Consider the following 25,056-nt stretch of genomic DNA (forward strand, 5'->3'; position numbering starts at 1 on the left):
GGCGTTTATACACCTGCTTTACAAAACTCTCTTAAGAGACCAGTTACATTATGGCCAAGCAAGTTGATGTTCAGACAAAATTTTACTTGTTTTATGTGGGAGAGCAGAGAGGCATGCTGGGGGGGTAACTGGATAGACTCAGTATTCCACACTATCCAGTTAACTTTATGCAGTTAAGTCAGAAGACCTAATATAACTAGATAAATTTATCCAGTTATCTTTAATCGATTACAATTTAAGCAGGTGGACTTGACCAGATGCCTTTTTTAATATGGCTTCTATGGAATATAAGAAGCAATGCAGACAAGCATTTTGGGGATTTTGCCTTTACAGTTCACATATCAGTTACTGCATAATAATTCTGTTTTCTTTACCCAGTCCAAATGTTAGTCAAAAAAGCATAACAATGCTATCGTGTGTTTACAATGCTCACTAAAGACTGGTGTAAAAATAAAACAAAGAAAGCAGTCTACAGTAATCCAGAAAAAAGTATGGTTCTTCTCACAAATAATCAGTGCATAGGTGCTCAGATCTTCTATTACTGGAAAGACAGTGTGCTAACAGAAGGAGTCAGGCTGCCACTTCATGGGTCTTCCTCTCACTCTTGAATGGGGTTGCATCCTCTAGCCCAAACTCACCTGGAGCAGAGCATCCATCAGCCAAGGAAGGGTCCCTCTCTTTTCAGATTGTATTAGGTCCATCCTTTCCCAGTTTTTCCAATACTTTTCAATGGCTACCTTCTGCTGTCCTTTTACAGCCTCCTCTTCTTTTCCTTCTCGACTAGCTTGCTTCTTTTTCTATACCTCTGGACGGGGTTGCCAACCTAAATGCAGTGCTGACCATTCTCCTTAGCTCCAACCTAATGGTCCATTTTCTTTTTTTCTTTATTTATTTTGTAGCTGTAGTAGGAAGTGTCTTCTCTTCCTGCAGCCTTGTTCACTACATTGTTCCATTCTAGTTGTTTGTGATGCTGTCTTGCCTTCCCCTCAGAGGTATGTAGACTCCTTTAGTTAGAATTTGGATGAATCAAAGTTCATGTGTTCCATCACAAGAAAACATAACTAGATTTTGAAATGTTTTTCTTTGTTTATCATCGGACTACATCTTCCAAGGTTATTACATTCTATAATGCTGTTTCTTGGCCCAATTCTAGTATTTAACTGGATTTTGTGTCTACATTTTTCTTAAGATACCCTGTGCTATCTTCAATCTGTCATGATTTACGATTATTAATATCTTCTTTAGCTCAAAAAGATGACACTTAAGAGCTACTGAAAAATGACTCCAGATAAACCCCTCGACACACTGGAATTTACTTACTGTAACTGTATAAGATAAATAATGCTGAAGTAGAAGAAACCTAAAATAAGCAAATGACAGATAAATTGCTGAAGTTCTGATAACTGCTTTAAAAACTATTCATACAATACTAGCTCTCTCATGGTAGAGGTTCTATAATACACCAAATTCAGAAGCGAACAAAGGAGTGTATATATCACAGTTAAATGTACATTCAGACACAGAGAAGAACTCAAGTGATTCAAGGATCATATTTCTCTTTCATAATTACACTTAACATTAGCTGAAATTAAAAGAAAAACAGCTCTAAGTCTCTCATTGTGTCTTTGATGCATTTAGCTTGGCAAACAAATTCACTATTAGTGGCCTCCCACTTAGTCACCTCTCCCCTCTCCAGTCGGTTCAAAACTCTGCTGCCCGTCTCATCTTCCGCCAGGGTCGCTTTACTCATACTACCCCTCTCCTCAAGACCCTTCACTGGCTCCCTATCCGTTTTCGCATCCTGTTCAAATTTCTTCTACTAGCCTATAAATGTATTCACTCTGCTGCTCCCCAGTATCTCTCCACACTCGTCCTTCCCTACACCCCTTCCCGTGCACTCCGCTCCATGGATAAATCTTTCTTATCTGTTCCCTTCTCCACTACTGCCAACTCCAGACTTCGCACCTTCTGTCTTGCTGCACCCTACGCCTGGAATAAACTTCCTGAGCCCCTACGTCTTGCCCCATCCTTGGCCACCTTTAAATCTAGACTGAAAGCCCACCTCTTTAACATTGCTTTTGACTCGTAAACCACTTGTAACCACTCGCCTCCACCTACCCTCCTCTCTTCCTTCCCGATCACATTAATTGATTTGATTACTTTATTTATTTTTTGTCTATTAGATTGTAAGCTCTTTGAGCAGGGACTGTCTTTCTTCTATGTTTGTGCAGCGCTGCGTATGCCTTGTAGCGCTACAGAAATGCTAAATAATAGCAGTAGTAGTAGTGTTAAATTACTGTCATAGTATTACTATTACTCACATGTGAAATCATACAATGTTGTAAAACCATATATGTAGGGGAATACAAAATGGTAGACCCACAGTCAGCTGCTACTTTTTGATTGCTGAGTTCTAATACACAGTCTTTCTTTTAAGCAGGTTTAACAAAATTAAAAATTGCTTATAATCAGCCCTGGATTAACATTAAGCAAAATAAAATGTGCTTAGGGTTATGCCCCTTAACTTTCTCTGCTATCTGCCACATCCAGTGTTTTTCCAATCACTATAAATATATATCTTTTGCTTTATACAATAATGATATTTTTCAGCACTTATTGAGTCTTTTAATGTCTTGTCAATTAAGTAAAATTATCTACGGAGAAGTCCCGAGATAAATGATAGGACCTCATAGACTGCCAATCAGAAACACACGATCAGCACGAACTTACCTAAATCTCCACTACCCAAGTACTAAAGGGACTCAAATACAAATCAACTTATGCATCCAGCTTTTCTTACTTAAGCGCACAAACTATGGAATGCACTGCCACAAATAGTAAAAAACACTGTACGACCACCTAAGTTTCCCGAAAGAACTAAAAACAACCTGTTCAAAAGGCATACCCACCAACCCAACATAAAAACCCCAAGTTCCTGCGACACTGCAAAACCAAAGGACTGTAATGGACACACCTTAACCCTCATCCCCTCTCCCTAACTTCCCCTATGTATCTACCAAACACGATCCTTCCTACCATCAATAACACCTGTATTTGTTCACAACGCAACTGGCGAACGCCGTCTACGGTACCATGTAAGCCACATTGAGCCTGCAAATAGTGGGATACAAATGAAATAATAAATAAATAAATAATGGAAGGGCAGAGGGGACTATTGTTGGGCTGTGCTTAGGGCATCAGTTGGCCTTAATCTGGCCCTGCTTATAATTTTGCTTTGAAACACACAAAAGAAGCAGCAGAACATCCTATGTAAGAACTACAAGCAGCAAAACAAAGTAGGGTTGTGCAATGGGCCTCCTGAAAAAAAGTCACCAGAGGGGATCCAAAAGAACCAGAGAAAAGTTTCTTAGGTTCAATTCAAGTCACAGACGCAACACGGACTCATGTTTCGGCATAAACCGCCTGCTTCAGGAGTCATAAACTACATACAAAACAAGAAAGATATTTCAAACTTACCATACTATCAAATCCTCAGAATAAAATGTCTTTGCACAGACCTTGATGAGTTTGACCACCAATCAATCACTATGGCCGGCATATTTTATAATAGGGGATACTCCAGAATATTGAGAAAGGCTTCTTAAGAGCCAGATCTAAACCCTGAGAGGAACTCCCTAAAGCTCATATAGAGCGAGTGTTCCAGATATTGTATATACCCTGCGATTTTTTTTCATCTCGCAAAATACATTCAGCAAGTTATTCGTAAGCATTGGAACATTTTAGAAGGTCATCACTGTTTTGGAGATAAGAGGTTAGTGATCACATAGTCTACAGAGAAGAATTTGGTAAGACAATATGGTAAGTTTTAGAACTGAAGAGAAAACTTGGTGCCATCGACATATCCAGCATTTCAAGAAACTGTTACACACCAACAGTATATAAAGAACACATACAGTGTGATAAATGGAGTATATGTCAGCATTCTATTATGATGTCATCTTTTACAAATCCATCCACACAAAAAAATTTACCAATTGAGACATAATTCTGACTATAATACATCACAAGTGGTTTATATCATTCAGTTTCCTTGTTTATATATATATAAAGAGAGAGAGAGAGAAAATGATTAAAACACGCAACATAGAGCACCGCAGTTGCATTAACCACTACATCTTTAGTCAAATATTGGAATGGAGTAGGCCATTCTATCAGTGACCTCAAATTTTTGGTATTTAAAGTATTTAAACCAAAGGGAGAGGCGGTGACAGATATTTTGATGCTAAGGGAAGAACAAAGACTTATTTTTCAACTGAACTCAGTGACGCCACATGGTTTAAATAAAGAAATAGATTTTAGACTTTTTCTCTATTTTAACTTTTAATATGATATTTTCATAATTAACTGGTTTATAGTCTTGTATGAGTTCATACCATTTTTTAGTTTTTTCATTCCCCTACCCCTTTTTCTCCCTTCCCCTGCCCCCTTTTTTCCTTCCTTTTTTTCTCCCTATATTCTTTGCTCTCTCCCCTTTCCGTCACACTATACGCTATCACCCACTTACCTATCTTCCTTTCCTCTTATCTTTTTTCTCTTTTCCCCTTCCCCCTCCATTTTTTTAATTGTACATTTAGTTATTTTGTTTTTATATACATTATGATCTTTCATAACATACTTATACCACTACTGGCAGCATGTGTGCTTGCTCAATCTCTGGATCCATGTGGCCACATTTAGTAGGTTTTAACGTTGACCCACAGTTTGTTGGCTTTTCAGGGGGTTGTTTTTGTTTTTTTGTTTTTACATCATGCCTCTTCAAAACGAGGCTGTTATCTAATCCCGCACTGATTTACAAGGACGCCGACTCTCTGCTGGTCTGAAGCAAAGATAGCATACATTTAAATCCCTTCCCTGTTATTTTTCTTTTTGCCTGCATGGCCATGCCTTAGCGGTTTTCCCTGCAGATGGGTGCCCAGCTTTTCAGAATGAGTCTGGTTTGTTTTAAATATGCAGTATTCGTGCTTTATAGGGGTGGAGGTATATTATAAGAGTATGCACTTATGTCAATCTTATTGCTGTTCCCGTTTTACTTTAAAAAAAAAAAAAAAAAAAAAAAAAAAATATATATATATATATATATATATATATCATATATCATATCAATATATATAAATGGCGAGTGTCGTACTCACTCGCAAATGCGCAGCAGAGACCCTCTCTGCCCCGCCCCCGCGTCAATACATGATGACGGGGCGGAACAGAGAGGGTCTCTACTGCGCATTTGCGAGGGACACCGCCGTCGCTAACGCTCCCCCCACCCGGAGTCGCCGCCGCCACCCACCTTCCACCCGGTCGGGCCCTCACTCCGCTATTGAAACAGCGAGGGCACGCAGCATACAGCTCTGCTGAGCTGCCGTTGGCCTTCCTTCTTCTTCTCTGCCTGTGTCCGGCCCTCGACGACGTTCCGTCACACGAGAGCGGGACACAGGCAGAGAAGAAGAAGGAAGGCCACGGCAGCTCTGCAGTAGAGCTGTGTGCTGCGTGCCCTCGCTGTTTCAATAGCGGAGCGAGAGCCTGACTGGGTGGAAGGTGGGTGGCCACGGCTCCGGGGGGGGGCCAACTCGGAGGGAGAGCGGCAGCGGCGAACTCGGCGGCGGGGGTGGGGGCCTTCAACCCCCCCCCCCCCCCCCCCCATTCCTATACTAGCCAGTTTTTACGGGCTGAACGGCTAGTGTGTGTATATATATATATATATATATATATATATATATATACACATATTTTTTTAATAGAGAGAGAGAGTGTGCACGCTTCATTTTTTCATTTTACATGGAACCATATATTATATAAATTCTTTATACATTTATTACAGTACTGCCTTTTGGGTTACTTTGTTTATGTTTTTCTTTATTTACTTTCATTTAATATGTTCATGTATTTATTTATTTATTTATTTATATTGTTTGGCTGCTGCACTCATTTTGTCAAAGCATTTAATGTTTTTTTCATAGTTCTTTTTTAAAGTGCCCCTTGGGAAAATTCCTCACTGGATGATTGCACTTTTAGGATATCAATTATAAAATGTGCACAGAGTAAGGTCAGCCTTTATACTGGCTTCTTCTTCTAAATATGCACTGTGCTTTGATTCAATTGTGTAATTAGTGTTTTGGGGTTTCACTTTTAGATAATTATTTATGTTTTTATGTGTTTTTACCAATATATATTCATATATTTTATATACCTTTTCATACGTGTCTCCATCATTGATCTTTAATTGCTAATTGTTTATGTATTTATAGTACTGGTGTTATTTTTTAATTATATGTGTATTGAAATATCATTCTTGTTTTGTATATAGTTCGTGACTTCTGAAGTAGGCGATTTACTCAAAAACATTGATTCATGCCATCTAATATAAAACGTATGAAGAAGAGTAAGTTTGAGGCTCCTGAATCACATCTTGTGACTTGAATTGAGCCTAATAAAGACACTCCTCTGCTTATAATTTTGTCTATTTGCTCTGTCTGCATAGCGGTGGAGGCAAAAGCAAACAGGAGGCAAGTGCAGGGATATTGCCTTATGTGAATCATCGCTGGCTTTTGCCAGTCTCAAACAGAAAGTTACATCATAGAAAAGGGACACAGATGGGCAATGCAGGATTTGGGTGGGGGGGGGGAATAGGATGATGTTGGATGGTTGGGAAAGGGGGGGAAATAGAGGATATGGCAATGCTGGATAGTGGTGGTGGGGAAAGGGGGAGAGAAAGAAATACTGGATGGTTAAGGGGAGAAAGGGAGATACTGGATGGTGGGGGGGGGTGAGTGGGTGGGAGAGATGGGGTGATACTGGATTGTGGGGGCAAGAGACAATACATAGTAACATAGTAGATGACGGCAGAAAAAGACCTGCATGGTCCATCCAGTCTGCCCAAGAAGATAAATTCATATGTGCTACTTTTTTATTTGTACTATCCTCTTCAGGGCACAGACCGTATAAGTCTGGCCAGCCCTACCCACGCCTCCCAACCACCAACCCCGCCTCCCACCACCAGCTCTGGCACTGACCGTATAAGTCTGCCCAGCACTATCCCCGCCGCCCAAACACCAGCCCCGGCACAGACCGTATAAGTCTGCCCAGCACTAGTCTCGCCTCCCAACCACCAGCCCCGGCACAGACCGTATAAGTCTGCCCAGCACTAGCCCCGCCTCCCAACCACCAGCTCTGCCACCCATTCTAGGCTAAGCTCCTGAGGATCCCTTCCTTCTGCACAGGTGATACAAAATGGTGAAGTGGGAAGGGAGAGATGGGGCTGGCTAATAGGAGAAAGAGAGAAAGGAGTGATGCTGGATGGCGGGAGAAGAGAGGGACAAAGAGGAGACTTAACAGGGGGAGAGTTAACCTCTCACACCATTAGGATTATTATAGAAGTAACAGAAAATAAAACCATCTGTTGGCTGGTTTATGCAATTAATTAAGCAATTAAAATTTTTTAATCAATGTTCAGCCCTACAAAAAATTTTCTACCTGGAAGGACTTTAAGTTCCGCTTCATCGCTGTACTTTGGGGCACCACTATTTTCGACCACGCACCGATACATTCCTCTATCACTCTCTGTAGCATTACTGATAACCAGAGCTCCACTAGGCAGTTTGACCATCCGTTCATCCAGAATAAGGGGTTCCCGATCCTGCTCCCACCTCAGAAATGACACCAGATCAGCACTGATTTCACAGTTCAGAACTGCATTGTCACCTTCATAAACAGATATGGGTTCAGGCTGGTTGGCAAACCTTGGAAGACCTTGGAGTGAATAGAAAAAAAAAAGTTACACATTGTAAGAAAACATACATACACACACGTATAAAATATACATATACATATATATATATATATATATATATAGTTATCAAACATGCTTTCTATTGATAAATATTAACTTTACTTACTAAAGAAATTTTGTTTTATCCGTTTTTAAAATGTAGGAAACATTTTTAAAAAGCCTTAAATTTTCAACCTGTTTTTTTTTTTTTTGAAGATCCTGCACAGTGAACCAGAAACAGACAGGGCTAGGTGCCCTTGGCAAACCTTCAGCCTTGTGTTCCCCTCAATTAGCATTCTGGCTCCCATGCACCTAACCTTGCAATACTGAAACTCGACAAACATGATAACTCCTATACCATCCCCTCAGGAAAAATCCTGTACAAATGAGGACATCATACTTTCAAATAACAACCTTTGCTTTTTATATATTTACTAGTAAAAAAAGGCCCCCGTTTCTGACACAAATGAGACGGGCGCTAGAAAGGTTTTCCTCGAAGTGTGTATGTTTGAGAGAGTGTATGTGAGAGTGACTGTGTGTGAATGAGAGAGTGAATGTGCGAGTGTGTGTGTGTGAGAGAGAGAGTGAGTCTGGGTGCGAGTGTGTCTGTGAGAGAGAGAGTGTGTGAGAATGAAAGTGTGTGCGAGAATGAAAGTGTGTGCAAGTGCGTATGTGAGACAGTGTGAGAGACAGAGTGTGTTTCACACAGATACAGTGTGTGCGAGAGAGAGAGTATGTGACACACAAACTCTCTGTGAGACTGAGTGTATGAGACCAAGAGAGTGTGTGAGTGACTGTGTGACACATAGAGTGAATGTGATACAGTGTGAGGCATAGAGTGTGTGAGAGACAGTGTGTGAGAGTGAGAGAAAGACATTGACTGTGTGAGAGAGAGAGAGTGTGTGTGTGAGTGACAGAGATACCCCCCCTCTGGTGTCAGGCCCCTCTCCCTCCCTCTCTCTGGTGTCAGCCCCCCCCCCCCCCCTCTCTCCCTCTGGTGTCTGAGCGTTACTGTGCAGGACGCTGAGCTCTGGCTGTGCTTCAAGGAACTGACCAATCCTATTTAATAGAATGCACCTCCAACATTCTGAAGCCGAGAAACCTCGTGTGGTTGGTCACTTCTGCTTGTGACGAACCCGGAAGTATGTGATGTCAATTCAGGAGATGGACACAGAGAGCAGGAATGCCTCAGCCATGCAGTCAGCTTCAGAATGTTGGAGGTGCATTTTATTATATAGGATATGAGGGCAATTTCCAAAGCCATTTAACCAGGGGAAATGGCTATCTGAAACTGACCCACCCTCCTTATGGATTAAAATACATGCTGATGGTTCTTTAAGTTTCTGTGTCTATCAGGACTTTGCATTTTGCTTTGACTGCTGCAGATGTTCTTTGCCACACCTCCTCCCCCTTGCCTCCTCTGCCTCCCCCACACACATGAAGGTCCCACCCTAAGCCATCATTTAGTTCATCTAAAGGTTACGCTTGTCTTGGAGACAGATACCAGACAGGGCAAGGGCAGCACTGGACAGGAGGATAAGGCTAACCAATGGATGCCTTCAGTTACACAGCATGGTTTTTCTACATATCAAAGAGCATTTAAAGCAGGAACCTAGCCAGACCTCAATTTGGAGGCAGTGTGAGGTCAAAATGGGGGGGACGCATTTTGCCCCACCTCCCCACTGCTCTTCGTTCCCCCGCCACAACCCCTGCCCTGCCAGCAGTTGCATTCCTCCAGTGCTGTTTGCTGCCTTCTTCCCCCCCCCCCCCCCCCCCTCCACGACTGAGCATGCGCACTGTGGGAGGAAGGAGGGAGCAGGACAGGCAGCATGGTGACAAACAGCGCTGGAGGAAACCTTCTGCTCGTGGGGCTTGGGGACCCCCAGGCCAGCCAAACCAGCAGAGCTTGGGAGGTCCAAATCCAATTTGGGGGGCCAAGGCCTCAAAGCCCCCCCCCCCCCCCCCCCACCGTACAAGATTACTCAGGTGTTCTGCTTTAGCTATTCCTCTTCCTCCTACCAGCTAAATATATGCTCTAGAGAATTTGACTATCCAATCCCAACGGGCAGCTCCTTGTGACTCTGGGCAAGTCACTTAACCCTCCATTGCCCCATGTAAGCCGCATTGAGCCTGCCATGAGTGGGAAAGCGCGGGGTACAAATGTAACAAAACAAAAAACAAAACAAAAAAATTCAAATGAAGCTTCCTTCCCCATCAATACTGGAAAATCTCAGGGGACAGCACAGCCAGGCCTTATAGCCTACATTTTGCATAACTGTGTTTCACCATTTTTGAGAACCAATAGCCCAAATGGAAGAAGTAATCATAACGTTGGATTTAACTCAAGCCAAGTTACAATCAGGTGTGGCAGATATTTGGAGCCTAGCTACTAAAGTGCTAGAAAGTTTTCCAGTTATCGAGCAGTAATTATAAAACCTCTGATTTAAATGGAGTCACTATAATTTTCTATTCAGTTAAAGCACAATTTTTTTTTTACAATGCGTTAACTGCACAGCACAACACACAATGAAGTTAGCTAAACCTCTTGAAGTGGCGTTAATGGCTCAGTGTTATATATGAAACCCTCTATCTCAAAACAGGGAAATTCAAACAATAAATTAATATTCTACCCCAATTAGAAGTTTGAACTATAAGATTAAGGTTCTGGGTGTCTCCCAATTATATGGTAAAGTTTCCAACCTGGAAATCAGGAATAGCCACTTATATAAATTGGAACCTCAAAGCTCCTCGAAGGGAAAATACACAAGTATTAAACAAATACCTTCCAACTCAGGAGTCCATTCCTATCACTGTTTCCAGCAAGGAGGAAAAAAGAAAAAAAAAACATCAAATGTAAAAACTCATAGTAGATGAGAAAAATGAGTGAATTGAAAAAACTATTTTCCTCCTTAACTATTACCTATTGAGAGACACCAACCACCAAACTATATACAAACTGAACCCAGCCCGATTAAATATCACTAACTAGACAAATAACCCCTAATGCAAAGAATACAGCCCTTAATTTGAACCCCCGAACCATCTAAAAAACTGGTCAGTACTTAGCTGCTAGTGATGGAAAAGTCCGAGGCTGCCCCGCTGTAAACCGCTACTGCACAAAAGGGGAAGCAACAACAATCCGTCTTCAGTTTAGATACTGGTGATAATAATAACCCTTCTTCTTCAGCTTGAATACTGGTAATGCTGGTAACAATAACCCTTCAACAAGTGCATACACACACATACATTTTCAGTTTTCAATTAAGAACTTTCTCTATGAAACACTGCTCCAGGCACAGTAAGTAGAAATCTTCTCCTAAAAACCAGGTATATTAATATGATTGTTGAAATATGCAGTGGTAAGCAAAGGAAAACAGAAGAACAATGATAAGGCAAAAAAACAACAAATAAATGCTAAGCCAAATAGTGCTAAAATATCCTTTAATAATAATCTTCACTTGCCTCAACATGGGCCATGTTTTGGCAAGATGGCCTGCATCAGGAGTCTAAAAGTTTAAAGTATATAAAATGTGACACAACATATCAAATAATATAAACAGATGAAACAAAGAATATTTCATGTTTTTCACCAAATAGTAAGCATCATATTACAATTAAACTTGTAATTAGAACTGAAAGTAATGAAAAGCGAATGCTACATACCTGTAGAAGGTATTCTCCGAGGACAGCAGGCTGATTGTTCTCACTGATGGGTGACGTCCACGGCACCCCTCCAATCGGAATCTTCACTAGCAAAGACGTTTGCTAGTCCTCGCGCGCCCACGCGCACCGCGCATGCGCGGCCATCTTCCCGCCCGAACCGGCTCGTGTTCGTCAGTCCCGTATGTAGCAAGACAAAGACAAGGGAAGACCCAACTCCAAAGGGGAGGCGGGCGGGTTTGTGAGAACAATCAGCCTGCTGTCCTCGGAGAATACCTTCTACAGGTATGTAGCATTCGCTTTCTCCGAGGACAAGCAGGCTGCTTGTTCTCACTGATGGGGTATGCCTAGCCCCCAGGCTCACTCAAAACACCAAACATGGTCAATTGGGCCCCGCAACGGCGAGGACATAACTGAGATTGACCTAACAAACTTATCCAACTAACTGAAAGTGTAGCCTGGAACAGAATAAAAAATGGGCCTAGGGGGGTGGAGTTGGATTCTAAACCCCAAACAGATTCTGAAGCACCGACTGCCCGAACCGACTGTCGCGTCGGGTATCCTGCTGCAGGCAGTAATGAGATGTGAATGTGTGGACAGATGACCACGTCGCAGCCTTGCAGATCTCTTCAATAGTGGCTGACTTCAAGTGGGCCACTGACGCAGCCATGGCTCTAACATTGTGAGCCGTGACATGACCCTCAAGAGCCAGCCCAGCCTGGGCGTAAGTGAAGGAAATGCAGTCTGCTAGCCAATTTGATAAGGTGCGTTTCCCCACAGCCACTCCCCTCCTGTTGGGATCAAAAGAAACAAACATTTGGGCAGACTGTCTGTTGGGCTGTGTCCGCTCCAGATAGAAGGCCAATGCTCTTTTGCAGTCCAATGTGTGCAGCTGACGTTCAGCAGGGCAGGAATGCGGACGAGGAAAGAATGTTGGCAAGACAATTGACTGGTTCAGATGGAACTCTGACACCACCTTTGGCAAGAACTTAGGGTGAGTGTGGAGGACTACTCTATTATGATGAAATTTGGTGTAAGAAGCATGGGCTACCAGGGCCTGAAGCTCACTGACTCTACGAGCTGAAGTTACTGCCACCAAGAAAATCACCTTCCAGGTCAAGTACTTCAGATGGCATGAATTCAGTGGCTCAAAAGGAGGTTTCATCAGCTGGGTGAGGACGACATTGAGATCCCATGACACTGTAGGAGGTTTGATGGGGGGCTTTGAGAAAAGCAAAACTCTCATAAAGCGAACAACTAAAGGCTGTCCCGAGATCGGCTTACCTTCCACACGGTAATGGTATGCACTGATTGCGCTAAGGTGAACCCTTACAGAGTTGGTCTTGAGACCAGACTCAGACAAGTGCAGAAGGTAGTCAAGCAGGGTCTGTGTAGGACAAGAGCGAGGATCTAGGGCCTTGCTGTCACACCAGACGGCAAACCTCCCCCATAAAAAGAAGTAACTCCTCTTAGTGGAATCTTTCCTGGAAGCAAGCAAGACACGGGAGACACCCTCCGACAGACCCAAAGAGGCAAAGTCTACGCTCTCAACATCCAGGCCGTGAGAGCCAGAGACCGGAGGCTGGGATGCAGAAGCGCCCCTTCGTTCTGGGTGATGAGGGTCGGAAAACACTCCAATCTCCAGGGTTCTTCGGAGGACAACTCCAGAAGAGGAGGGAACCAGATCTGACGCGGCCAAAAAGGAGCAATCAGAATCATGGTGCCTCGGTCCTGCTTGAGTTTCAGCAAAGTCTTCCCCACCAGAGGTATGGGAGGATAAGCATACAGCAGGCCTTCCCCCCAATCCAGGAGAAAGGCATCCGATGCCAGCCGGCCGTGGGCCTGAAGTCTGGAACAGAACTGAGGGACCTTGTGGTTGGCTTGAAATGCGAAGAAATCTACCAAGGGGGTGCCCCACACTTGGAAGATCTGGCGCACTACTCTGGAATTGAGCGACCACTCGTGAGGTTGCATAATCCTGCTCAACCTGTCGGCCAGACTGTTGTTTACGCCTGCCAGATATGTGGCTTGGAGAAACATGCCGTGACGGCGAGCCCACAGCCACATGCTGACGGCTTCCTGACAATGGGGCGAGATCCGGTGCCCCCCTGCTTGTATATGTAATACATGGCAACCTGGTTGTCTGTCTGAATTTGGATAATTTGGTGGGACAGCTGATCTCTGAAAGCCTTCAGAGCGTTCCAGACCGCTCGTAACTCCAGGAGATTGATCTGTAGACCTTGTTCCTGGAGGGACCAGCTTCCCTGGGTGTGAAGCCCATCGACATGAGCTCCCCACCCCAGGAGAGACGCATCCGTAGTCAGCACTTTTTGCGGCTGAAGAATTTGGAAAGGGCATCCCAGAGTCAAATTGCACCAAATCGTCCACCAGTGCAGGGATTCGAGAAAACTCGTGGACAGGTGGATCACGTCCTCTAGATCCCCAGCAGCCTGAAACCGCTGGGAAGCTAGGGTCCATTGAGCAGATCGCATGCGAAGACGAGCCATGGGAGTCACATGAACTGTGGAGGCCATGTGGCCGAGCAATCTCAACATCTGCCGAGCTGTGATCTGCTGGGAAGCTCGCACCCGGGAGGCGAGGGACAGCAGATTGTTGGCCCTTGTCTCCGGAAGATAGGCACGAGCCATCCGAGAATCCAGCAGAGCTCCTATGAATTCGAGTCTCTGTACTGGGAGAAGGTGGGACTTTGGATAATTTATCACAAACCCCAGTAGCTCCAGGAGGCGAATAGTCATCTGCATGGACTGTAGAGCTCCTGCCTCGGATGTGTTCTTCACCAGCCAATCGTCAAGATAAGGGAACACGTGCACTCCAAGCCTGCGGAGCGCTGCTGCTACCACAGCCAGGCACTTCGTGAACACCCTGGGCGCGGAGGCGAGCCCAAAGGGTAGCACACAGTACTGGAAGTGACGGGTTCCCAGACGGAATCGGAGATACTGTCTGTGAGCTGGCAGTATCGGAATATGCATGTAAGCATCCTTTAAGTCCAGAGAGCATAGCCAATCTTGTTCCTGAATCATGGGAAGAAGAGTGCCCAGGGAAAGCATCCTGAACTTTTCCTTGACCAGATATTTGTTCAGGGCCCTTAGGTCTAGGATGGGACGCATCCCCCCTGTTTTCTTTTCCACAAGGAAGTACCTGGAATAGAATACCAGCCCTTCTTGCCCCGGTGGCACGGGCTCGACCGCATTGGCGCTGAGAAGGGCGGAGAGTTCCTCTGCAAGTACCTGCTTGTGCTGGAAGCTGAAAGACTGAGCTCCCGGTGGGCAATTTGGAGGTATGGAGGCCAAATTGAGGGTGTATCCTTGCCGGACTATTTGAAGAACCCACTGGTCGAAGGTTATAAGAGACCACCTTTGGCGAAAAACTTTCAGCCTCCCCCCGACCGGTAGATCGTCCGGCACGGACACTTTGATATCGGCTATGCTCTGCTGGAGCCAGTCAAAAGCTCGCCCCCTGCTTTTGCTGGGGAGCTGAGGGGCCTTGCTGAGGCGCATGCTGCTGACGAGAGCGAGCGCGCTGGGGCTTAGCCTGGCCCGCAGGCTGTCGAGAGGGAGGATTGTACCTACGCTTACCAGAAGAGTAGGGAACAGTCCTCCTTCCCCCATAAAAATGTCTACCTGATGAGGTAGATGCTGAAGGCTGCCGGCGGGAAAATTTGTCGAAAGCGTTATCCCGCTGGTGGAGCTGTTCTACCACCTGTTCGACTTTTTCCCCAAAAATGTTATCCGCATGGCAAGGGGAGTCCGCAATCCGCTGCTGGATCCTATTTTCCAGGTCGGAGGCACGCAGCCATGAGAGTCTGCGCATCACCACACCTTGAGCAGCGGCCCTGGATGCAACATCAAAGGTATCAAATACCCCTCTGGCCAGGAATTTTCTACATGCCTTCAGCTGCCTGACCACCTCCTGAAACGGCTTGGCTTGCTCAGAAGGGAGCTGGTCCACCAAGTCCGCCAGCTTACGCACATTGCTCCGCATATGGATGCTCGTGTAGAGCTGGTAAGATTGAATCTTGGCCACGAGCATGTAAGAATGGTAGTAGGCCTTCCTCCCAAAGGAGTCTAAGGTTCTGGGGTCTTTGCCCGGGGGCGCCAAAGCATGCTCCCTAGAACTCTTAGCCTTCTTCAGGGCCAGATCCACCACACCAGAGTCGTGAGGCAACTGAGTGAGCATCAGCTCTGGGTCCCCATGGATCCGATATTGGGATTCTATCTTTTTGGGAATGTGGGGATTAGTTACTGGCTTGGTCCAGTTCGCCAGCAATGTCTTTTTTAGGACATGATGCATGGGTACTGTGGACGCTTCCTTAGGTGGAGAAGGATAGTCCAAGAGCTGAAACATCTCAGCCCTTGGCTCATCCTCCACAACCACCGGGAAGGGGATGGCCGTAGACATCTCCCGGACAAAGGCCGAGAAAGACAGACTCTCGGGAGGAGAAAGCTGTCTTTCAGGGGAGGGAGTGGGGTCAGAAGGAAGGCCATCAGACTCCTCATCAGAGAAATATCTGATGTCCTCCTCTGCCTCCCACGAGGCCTCATCATCGGTATCAGACACAAGTTCACGGACCTGTGTCTGAAGCCGTGTCCGTCTCGACTCCGTGGAACCATGGCCACGGTGGGAGCGTCGAGAGGTGGACTCCCTGGCCGGCAGCGGCGAAGCTCCCTCCCCCGACGTCATTGGGGAGTCCACCTGGGAGGCAGCCGAAACCGGTACCGGGGACCTCACCCCGGGCAAAGGGCCAGCTGTCGCCTCACTCGACGGCACCGGTGGCGCAAGCACCCCCGGTACAGGAGGAGAAGGGCGCAACAGATCTTCCAGAATGCCAGGAAGAATGGCCCGGAGACTCTCGTGCAGAGCGGCTGTGGAGAAAGACTGAGAAGCCGGTGCAGGCGTCGAGGTCAGAATCTGTTCCGGGCATGGAGGCGGTACCGGACTCTCCGGGGTAGAGCGCACCGACACCTCCTGGATGGAGGGTGAGCGGTCCTCCCGATGTCGATGCCTGCTGGTTGCCGACTCCCTCGGTGACCCAGAGCTCCCGGTACCAAGTCGGGAAGGTGACCGGTGACGATGCTTCTTCGACTTCTTTGAGCGAAGCATGTCACCGGAGCTCCCCAGTACCGATGAGGAGGACGTTGAATCCAGACGTCGCTTCCTCGGGGCTGGGGCCGAAGATGGTCGATCCCGGGGGGGCTGTACCGCAGGAGCCCTCAGGACAGGAGGAGACCTACCCGAAAGCTCACCGCCACCAGCAGGGGAATGGACAGCCCTCACCTGCACTCCAGACGAAGCACCACCATCCGACGACATCAGCATCAGAGAGGGTCCCAGTACCATCGACGCCGACGCACTCTTCCGAAGTCTCGGTACTGACGATGCAGGAGGAAGACGTCTCGATGCAGTCGACGTCGATGCGATCTCCGAAGACTTCGGTGCTGCTGACACCGATGCACCCGACGAATCTCGAGATGCTGCTGCCGTCGAAGCGCCGGAGAACAGAACGTTCCACTGGGCTAATCTCGCTACCCAAGTCCTCTTTTGCAAAAGAGCACAAAGACTACAGGCCTGCGGGCGGTGCCCAGCCTCCAGACATTGAAGACCCGAGGCGTGCCTATCAGTGAGCGAGATTACCCGGGCCCACTGGGTGCACTTCTTGAAGCCGCTGAAAGGCTTCGATGTCATGGGTGGAAAAATCGCGCCGGCGAAATCAAAATTCACGATGATGACAAGAGGCATCGAGAAAAAAAGTAAGAAAAACCCGTGCGGGCAACCAACAAGGCCGCTGCCGAAAGCGAAAGGAAACTTACGCTGGGAAAAAAAACTAGAAATACGGGGAAAAAGGTTCTTTTTTTTTTCTTTTTAAAGAAACACAAAAGACGCGCAAGGTCTTCTGAGGGGCACGAAACGGCGGCAAAACACGACCATCCCGAGCGCGAATAAAAGAAGACTGACGAACACGAGCCGGTTCGAGCGGGAAGACGGCCGTGCATGCGCGGTGCGCGTGAGAGCTAGCAAACGTCTTTGCTAGTGAAGATTCCAATTGGAGGGGTGCCGTGGACGTCACCCATCAGTGAGAACAATCAGCCTGCTTGTCCTCGGAGAAATTAAATTAAGCTTACACAGGAAAAAGTAAAACCACATACAGTACATTTCTATATAATATGCCAGAACTGAAAAAAGCTTGAACGAAACAAGAAATGCTGCCACCATAACCAAAGTTATTTGATTTACTATAAAACTGGGTTCACATACACACAGTAATTGAAGTCGGTATAAATACATCTTTCGTAAAAAGCAGTAGGGAGCACAATTCAATCAATCTAGAGAAATGTGAAAATGACACACATGAACTCACATAGCCATGCCACCTTTGAGAGCCATATCCTCAGAGTTATTAATGAGATGGGAGCCATAATTAAATTATTCATGTATTAGAGAACATGGAACTAAATTAACAAAAATTATTATACAGTGATCAAGGGATTTTTTTCAGTAAATCATAGCCACATGAATTAAAATAGGGTATAAACTCAATCTACAACTGCTTAAGACCCATGTGCAAAACCCCCAGGGAGTTTCAATATGGGTCTGAAGTCTCTGAAATACTGTGAAGACAAAGGTGAAGTAGCACTTCATGTGAGTAAGAAACAAGCCTCAAAACCTAAAGATACTGTTTTTCCTCAAGAGTGAAAAATCACACATTCACAAACACAGCATGAACGAGATCCACAAGCAAAACACATAGATTTCAGATTATGCTACCAACAGCAACTTGAGAAACAGCAGCCCAGACCTTAAACTCCTAACCAGAAATAAGATGCTTTTGTGAGAAATGGGAGACAGTAATAGCAGACCAGACTAAAAAGAATACCAGGGATTGTCCATTAACAAACAAGAGAAGAAACAAGATGTTTTCATGAAGATGGGAGAGTTAGAATATATTGCACTAAATGAAAAATTAGATATAATAGGCATCTCTGAGACCTGGTGGAAGGAGGATAACCAGTGGGACACTGTCATACCGGGGTACAAATTATATCGTAGTGACAGGGTGGATCGAATTGGTGGAGGGGTAGCACTGTATGTTAAGGAGAGCCTTGAATCAAATAGACTAAAACTTCTGCAGGAAACAAAACACATCTTGGAATTCCTATGAATTGAAATTCCATGTGTAAAGAGGAAAAAGATAGTGATAGGAGTGTACTACTGTCCACCTGGCCATTAGCTTTGAAGTAAGTATACACAGGAAATCCAATACATTAGCGTTTAACTTTAAAAAAACGGAGACTATGATAAAATGAGAAGAACAGTGAAAAAAAACTTAGAGGAACGGCAGCAAGAGTCAAAAATTTACATCAGGCATGGATGCTATTCATAAATACTATCCTGGAAGCCCAGGCCAAATATATTCCGCATATTAAAAAAGCAAGACGGAAGACCAAATGACAGCCGGCATGGTTAAAAAGTGAGGTAAAGGAAGCTATTAGAGCTAAAAGAAAATCCTTCAGAAAATGGAAGGAACCAACTGAAAATAATAAGAAACAGCATAAGGAATGTCAAGTCAAATGCAAAGCGTTGATAATGAAGGTTAAGGAGGACTTCGAAAAAAAGATTGTATTGGAGGCAAAAACACAAAGTAAAAAATTTTTCAGGTATATTAAAAGGAAGCCGGCAAAAGAATCAGTTGGACCGCTAGATGACGGAAGGGTAAAGGGGCGATCAGGGAAGGCAAAGCCATAGCTGAGATATTAACTGAATTATTTGCTTCGCTCTTCATCAAGGAATATTTGAGAGAAATACCGGCGCCAGAAATGGTATTCGAAGCTGATAAGTTGGAGAAACTGAATGAACTCTCTATAAACCTGGAGGATATAATGGGGCAGTTCTACAAATTGAAGAGTAGCAAATCTCCTGGACCAGATGGTATTCATCCCAGAGTACTGATAGAACTGAACAATGAACTTGTGGAGCTATTGTTAGTAATATGCAATTTATCCTTAAAATCGAGCATGGTACCGGAAGAGTGGAGGGTGACCAATGTAACGCCGATTTTTAAAAAGGTTCCAGAGGAGATCCATGAAATTATAGACCGGTGAGTCTGACGTCGGTGCCAGGCAAAATGGTAGAGACTATTATGAAGAACAAAATTACAAAGCATATTCAAAAACATGGATTAATGAGACAAAGTCAACAAGGATTTAGTGAAGGAAAATCTTGCCTCACCAATCTATTACATTTCTTTGAAGAGGTGAACAAACATGTGGATAACGGTGAGCCGGTTGATATTTTGTATGTGGATTTTCAGAAGGCATTTGACAAAGTACCCCATGACAGACTCCAGAGGAAATTGGAGAGTCATGGGATAGGAGGTAGTGTTCTATTATGGATTAAAAACTGGTTAAAAGATAGAAAACAGAGAGTAGGGTTAAATCTTCAGTGTTCTCAATGGAGGAGTGTACTTAGTGGGGTTCCTCATGGGTCTGTGCTGGGACCACTGCTTTTTAACATATTTACAAATGACCTAGAGATGGGAGTAACTAGTGAGGTAATTAAATTTGCTGATGACACAAAGTTATTCAAAGTCATTAAATTGCGGGAGGATTGTGAAAAATTACAAGAGGACCTTACGAGACTGAGAGATTAGGCATCTAAATGGTAGATGGCGTTTAATGTGAGCAAGTGCAAAGTGATGCATGTGGGAAAGAAGAACCCGAATTATAGCTACGTCATGCAAGGTTCCACGTTAGGAGTCACGGACCAAGAAAAGGATCTAGGTGTCATCATTGATGATATGTTGAAACCTTCTGCACAGTGTGCTGCTGCGGCTAAGAAAGCAAATAGAATGTTAGATATTATTAGGAAAGGAATGGAAAACAAAAATGAGGATGTTATAATGCCTTTGTATCGCTCCATGGTGCGACCGCACCTCGAATATTGTTTTCAATTCTGGTCGACGCGTCTCAAAAAAGATATAGTGGAATTAGAAAAGGTGCAGAGAAGGGCGACGAGAATGATAAAGGGGATGGGACAACTTCCCTATGAGGAAAGGCTAAAGCGGCTAGGGCTCTTCAGCTTGGAGAAAAGGCGGCTGAGGGGAGATATGATAGAGGTCTATAAAATAATGAGTGGAGTTGAACGGGTAGATGTGAAGCATCTGTTCACGCTTTCCAAAAATACTAGGACTAGGGGGCATGCGATGAAGTTACAATGTAGTAAATTTAAAACGAATCGGAGAAAAACTTTCTTCACTCAACATGTGATTAAACTCTGGAATTCATTGCCAGAGAATGTGGTAAAGGCGGTTAGCTTAGTGGAGTTTAAAAAGGGTTTGGACGGCTTCCTAAAGGAAAAGTCCATAGACAATTATTAAATGGACTTGGGGAAAATCCACTATTTCTGGGATAAGCAGTGTAAAATGTTTTGTATTTTTGAGATCTTGCCAGGTATTTGTGACCTGGATTGGCCACTGTTGAAACAGGATGCTGGGCTCGATGGACCTTTGGTCTTTCCCAGTACAGCAATACTTATGTACTTATGTAATTAAACTCTGGAATTCGTTGCCAGAGAATGTGATACAGGCGGTTAGCTTAGCGGAGTTTTAAAAAGGTTTGGATGGCTTCCTAAAGGAAAAGTCCATACAATGTTATTAAATGGACTTGGGGAAAATCCACTATTTCTGGGATAAGCAGTATAAAATGTTTTGTACATTTTGGGGATTTTGCTGGGTATTTGTGACCTGGATTGGCCACTGTTGAAACAGGATGCTGGGCTCGATGGACCTTTAGTCTTTCCCAGTATGGCAATACTTATGTACTTATGTGTAAATGCAAGGGGAGAGTGTGCACTGGGAAGGAGGATGGGCAGAGCCAACATTTATGAACATAATTTACAGAATTCTGTAAGTTCCACACTAAAGAGTCACAATTAGGTTTGAACATTTACGAAAGCCACAGATAGACCAGGCACGTAAGCGGGGCATGCCCAAATATAGATGTGTTTCTCTTAATTTAGGATAGTATTCTAAAACAAATTGCATTCGTATTATTGTCTTTATAGAACAGGCACACTATCCTTTCATTTTTGGTACTAAACATTGGCTCCCATGTCTAGAATTGCCCCCTATACACTCCCAGCACCTACTTGTTCATGAATATACTTGAGGCAATTTTTAAGACCCTAATTGAGCACACAAAATGCTGTCCTATATATCCATATATCAAGACCACTGAACAAAACTCCAAAATGATTTCACAGGCATTAATAGCAGGAAGGAGAAAGCAGTCTCTCTCAAAATATAAGCATCTTTGTTTGTGAAACTCTTTTTCTTGACTTTCCTTTTTCTTTAGGAAAAGCCTTTTGACAGACTAATTCAGGGATGGGTTGAAAAAACAGCTTTTATCTGATTGCATTCAGAAGCCTGAAAGACACTACCACTGTTTCCAAAAGGTTCTGAAACTACAGCCTTTTTGGTGAATTTGATGTGAAGTGAAATTTATTCATACCTGTTTATTTTCTTTCCTTGAGCCTTGATAGACCAGTCCACACGAATGGGTTGTATCCCTTCCTAACTAGCAAATCGAGGTAAAAATATTGAACTTTTTCAGTAACATCATCAGTATAAGGGCTGGTGCAGCCTAGAATACCACTACCAAAGCAGTAGGTCTTAAACTGCCACACACCAAACACCAAGCCCATTTAAACCAGGGCTGTGGAGTCGGTACAAAAATCCTTCGACTCCGACTCTGACTCCTCAGTTTATGGTACCTCCGACTCCGACTCCTCAGTTTTTAATATGTATTTTTTTTGCATGTTGACTGAAAGAGTGCAGCATGCAAGGCTGCATGTTAATGTTTGGGTTTAAAATCTATGTCATTGTGACTTTTTATTTTATTTATTAAAGAAACTATAAATATTCATTAATCCTAAAGTTTAAACAAAAAAACACATAAAAAAACAAGGTTATGTTTATTGTTTTTTTATCAAGTATAAAGTCATCATAGCATTAGCAAGTATAAAAATCTGGAACAACCACATCCTTTGGAAATTCTAGAACAACATCCTTTGGAAATTAGAACAAAATCAAAGTTAACCTACATAAACCAAAAACATTTGGAAAACCTAAAACAACTTATATATTATTTAAACTTGGCATATATAGCTGTAGAATAGCTGTTAAACATAATCCAAAATTAACTAATATATTGTTCTTAGAAACAGAATTGCTTCTGCCAGATCCTCCTTCATAGAAGCCCTTAAATCTGATTTGATTATTTTCAGTGCTGAAAACAGTCTTTCAACACTGACTTGGGTGGGTGGCATTGCTGTTACGGTTCTAGCTGCATCACTGACAATCTCTGGATAAACAATGATGGCTTCTTCTATAGTCAGTTTTGATGAGCGGTCAAACTTTTCCACTTCTTTTAATCCTTTAAAAAACTCTTGCATGAATTTCTTTATATGGACATTTACAGGTTGCTTTTCCATGCTTAACAGACATTGCTTTGCTTTTGAAGCTTCCATTTTGTCCAAATAGGCTTGAAAATTCTCTTCTTCATTTGAAGAGGATGAACCTGAGTTACTATTACCACCAGTATTTATAGCTTTAGCTTCATCCAGTGGTTTATGAGTTTCAGGTAGCAACCCTTTCATGCGAACTGCTATGTCATAGAGTGCCTGTTTTCCTGTAGCAATTTGGTCACTGCTCAACAAAATTCGGCTCATTGGATCAACATAAATAGCAGCTAAGAGAATTTGATTATCCAGCAAGAGCTCCTCTCTTTTCCTCATTGAAGATACAATGCCATCAGCAATTAACCCCCCACTTTTGTTAAGGTTATATATCAAGCCCTTCCATTCCAAGAAGAATTTACCTGGTGTTAAATCTTCATATTGCAGCTTCTTGGTAACAGCAAAAGGGTAAGAAAGTAGCCTTTCTAATTCTGTAACTTGAGCCCACTGGTTTTCTTTTAATGAAACATTTACATTGTCCAGTTCTTCAAGAAAGTCTTTTAGTTCAAGCAAATGCTTTATCATCAAGTAAGTGCTTCCCCAGCGCGTTGCTTGATCCAAAATGGCTCCTTTTCCAGCACGTCTCTTCAGAATAGCATCTGTTTTAGGGATCCTGGCTGCAACAGCTACTTGCCTCAACTTGCTAATTAGTGTAGCCGCATGACAATCCTTCAATCCATCTCTTATTGCTAGTTGCAGAGTATGAACAGCACAACGCATATGTTGAATGGTAATAAGCTTAGATGCTTCTTCAGCAATATCATCTAAACTTTCACAGCTTTCTTGAATTGCAGAAGTCATCTTCTGATATTTGTATGCTGCTTTCTTCATCAACTTCCTTCATTTTTTCAATTGTGCTTAACATATTTGAAGCATTATCAGTTACAATACATAGAATGTGTTCCTTTTTAATTTCAAAATCTTCTAAAACACCTTCCACTAACTTCTGCAGATACTCACTGGTATGATGTGCCTGAGTGTCCTTTACTCCTAATGTCCGGGTTATTGTTTTTTTGTTTTCATCAGCAAATCTAACATTAATTGCAAAATAATTGTCTCTGTGACGTGTGCATGCATCCATTTTAATAAAGACAAAACGTCCCTTCAGACTTTTTCTTAGTTCTTCCTTCTTACATTTGGCCTCTTCAGGTATAAATTTCCTTATACTTTCTCGTTCCAGAGAAACTCCAAGCTTTTTAGCCATTTCTCCATTTAAGTCTAAAAAGGCTGGTTGTGAAAAAAAAGATAGTGGTATACTATTCTTTACTGCCATTTCAATGATGTGGTTTTTGAATTTTTCTGGTGTCATTGTTATAGTAACTTTGTCAGCTGTAAAAAATCTTGATAGTTGTGTCTGGCCTCCAGTAGATTTCTGATCTTTTATTGACCCTGAAGTAGATGGAATGTTTTCATTGCTATCTTTCTCATTCACAGCTTCTAACACTTTTGGATGGAAACGCTGCAAGTGTCTTTTTAAATTTGATGTTCTTGTAGGTGCATTTTTTTCATAACCACTGAAACTGCTAATTTTTGCATCACCACTGAAACTGCTAATTTTTGCATCACATGCTTTTTCACCATCATTATCTTCTATAATACATTGACATACATAATGTTTCCCATCTGTTGATACTGTAAAGTGTTCATAAACAGCAGACTGTCATGTTTCCTGACATTCTTTTTGCCATTGTGAATGGTGTGCCACTTCCACTAAAATATAAAGCTCTTCTTGCAGAGAGAGAGGAAGTTGGGTGGAGTCTCTCTGCTGCCTTATCTGTGTGTGCTGAATGATCTTCTCTTGGAGCTTAAGTTCACTGTGGGGTCAGAGAGGAGGTGATCTACAGCAGGTCAGTAAATGCAAAGGGAGACTGAGCAGAGGGAAGCTCTCCAACAAAATAGTTCAGCTGGACTTCACACTAGTGAAACAACTAGGTACTAAGCTTTATTCACAGCAGAGAAGTACTTTATTCAAATGTATGAGGAGTCGGAGTCGGTACATTTTTGCCGATTCCAACTCCGACTCAATGTACCCAAAATTGCTGCCGACTCCACAGCCCTGATTTAAACTACTGCAGTATCAATCCTAA

General features: G+C 43.6%; 1 protein-coding gene across 1 annotated transcript in view; it reads right to left on the bottom strand.

The window, feature by feature from the left end:
* Nucleotides 1-25,056, bottom strand: part of NEO1 (neogenin 1) — a 740,505-nt gene that overhangs the window by 457,830 nt on the left and 257,619 nt on the right. Inside the window, 1 exon segment of the mRNA XM_030191504.1 lies at nt 7,486-7,761. Coding sequence (XP_030047364.1) covers nt 7,486-7,761 — 276 coding nt within the window.

The sequence above is a fragment of the Microcaecilia unicolor genome, chromosome 1, assembly GCF_901765095.1.
Source record: "Microcaecilia unicolor chromosome 1, aMicUni1.1, whole genome shotgun sequence".
Classification (NCBI taxonomy): Eukaryota; Metazoa; Chordata; class Amphibia; order Gymnophiona; family Siphonopidae; genus Microcaecilia; species Microcaecilia unicolor.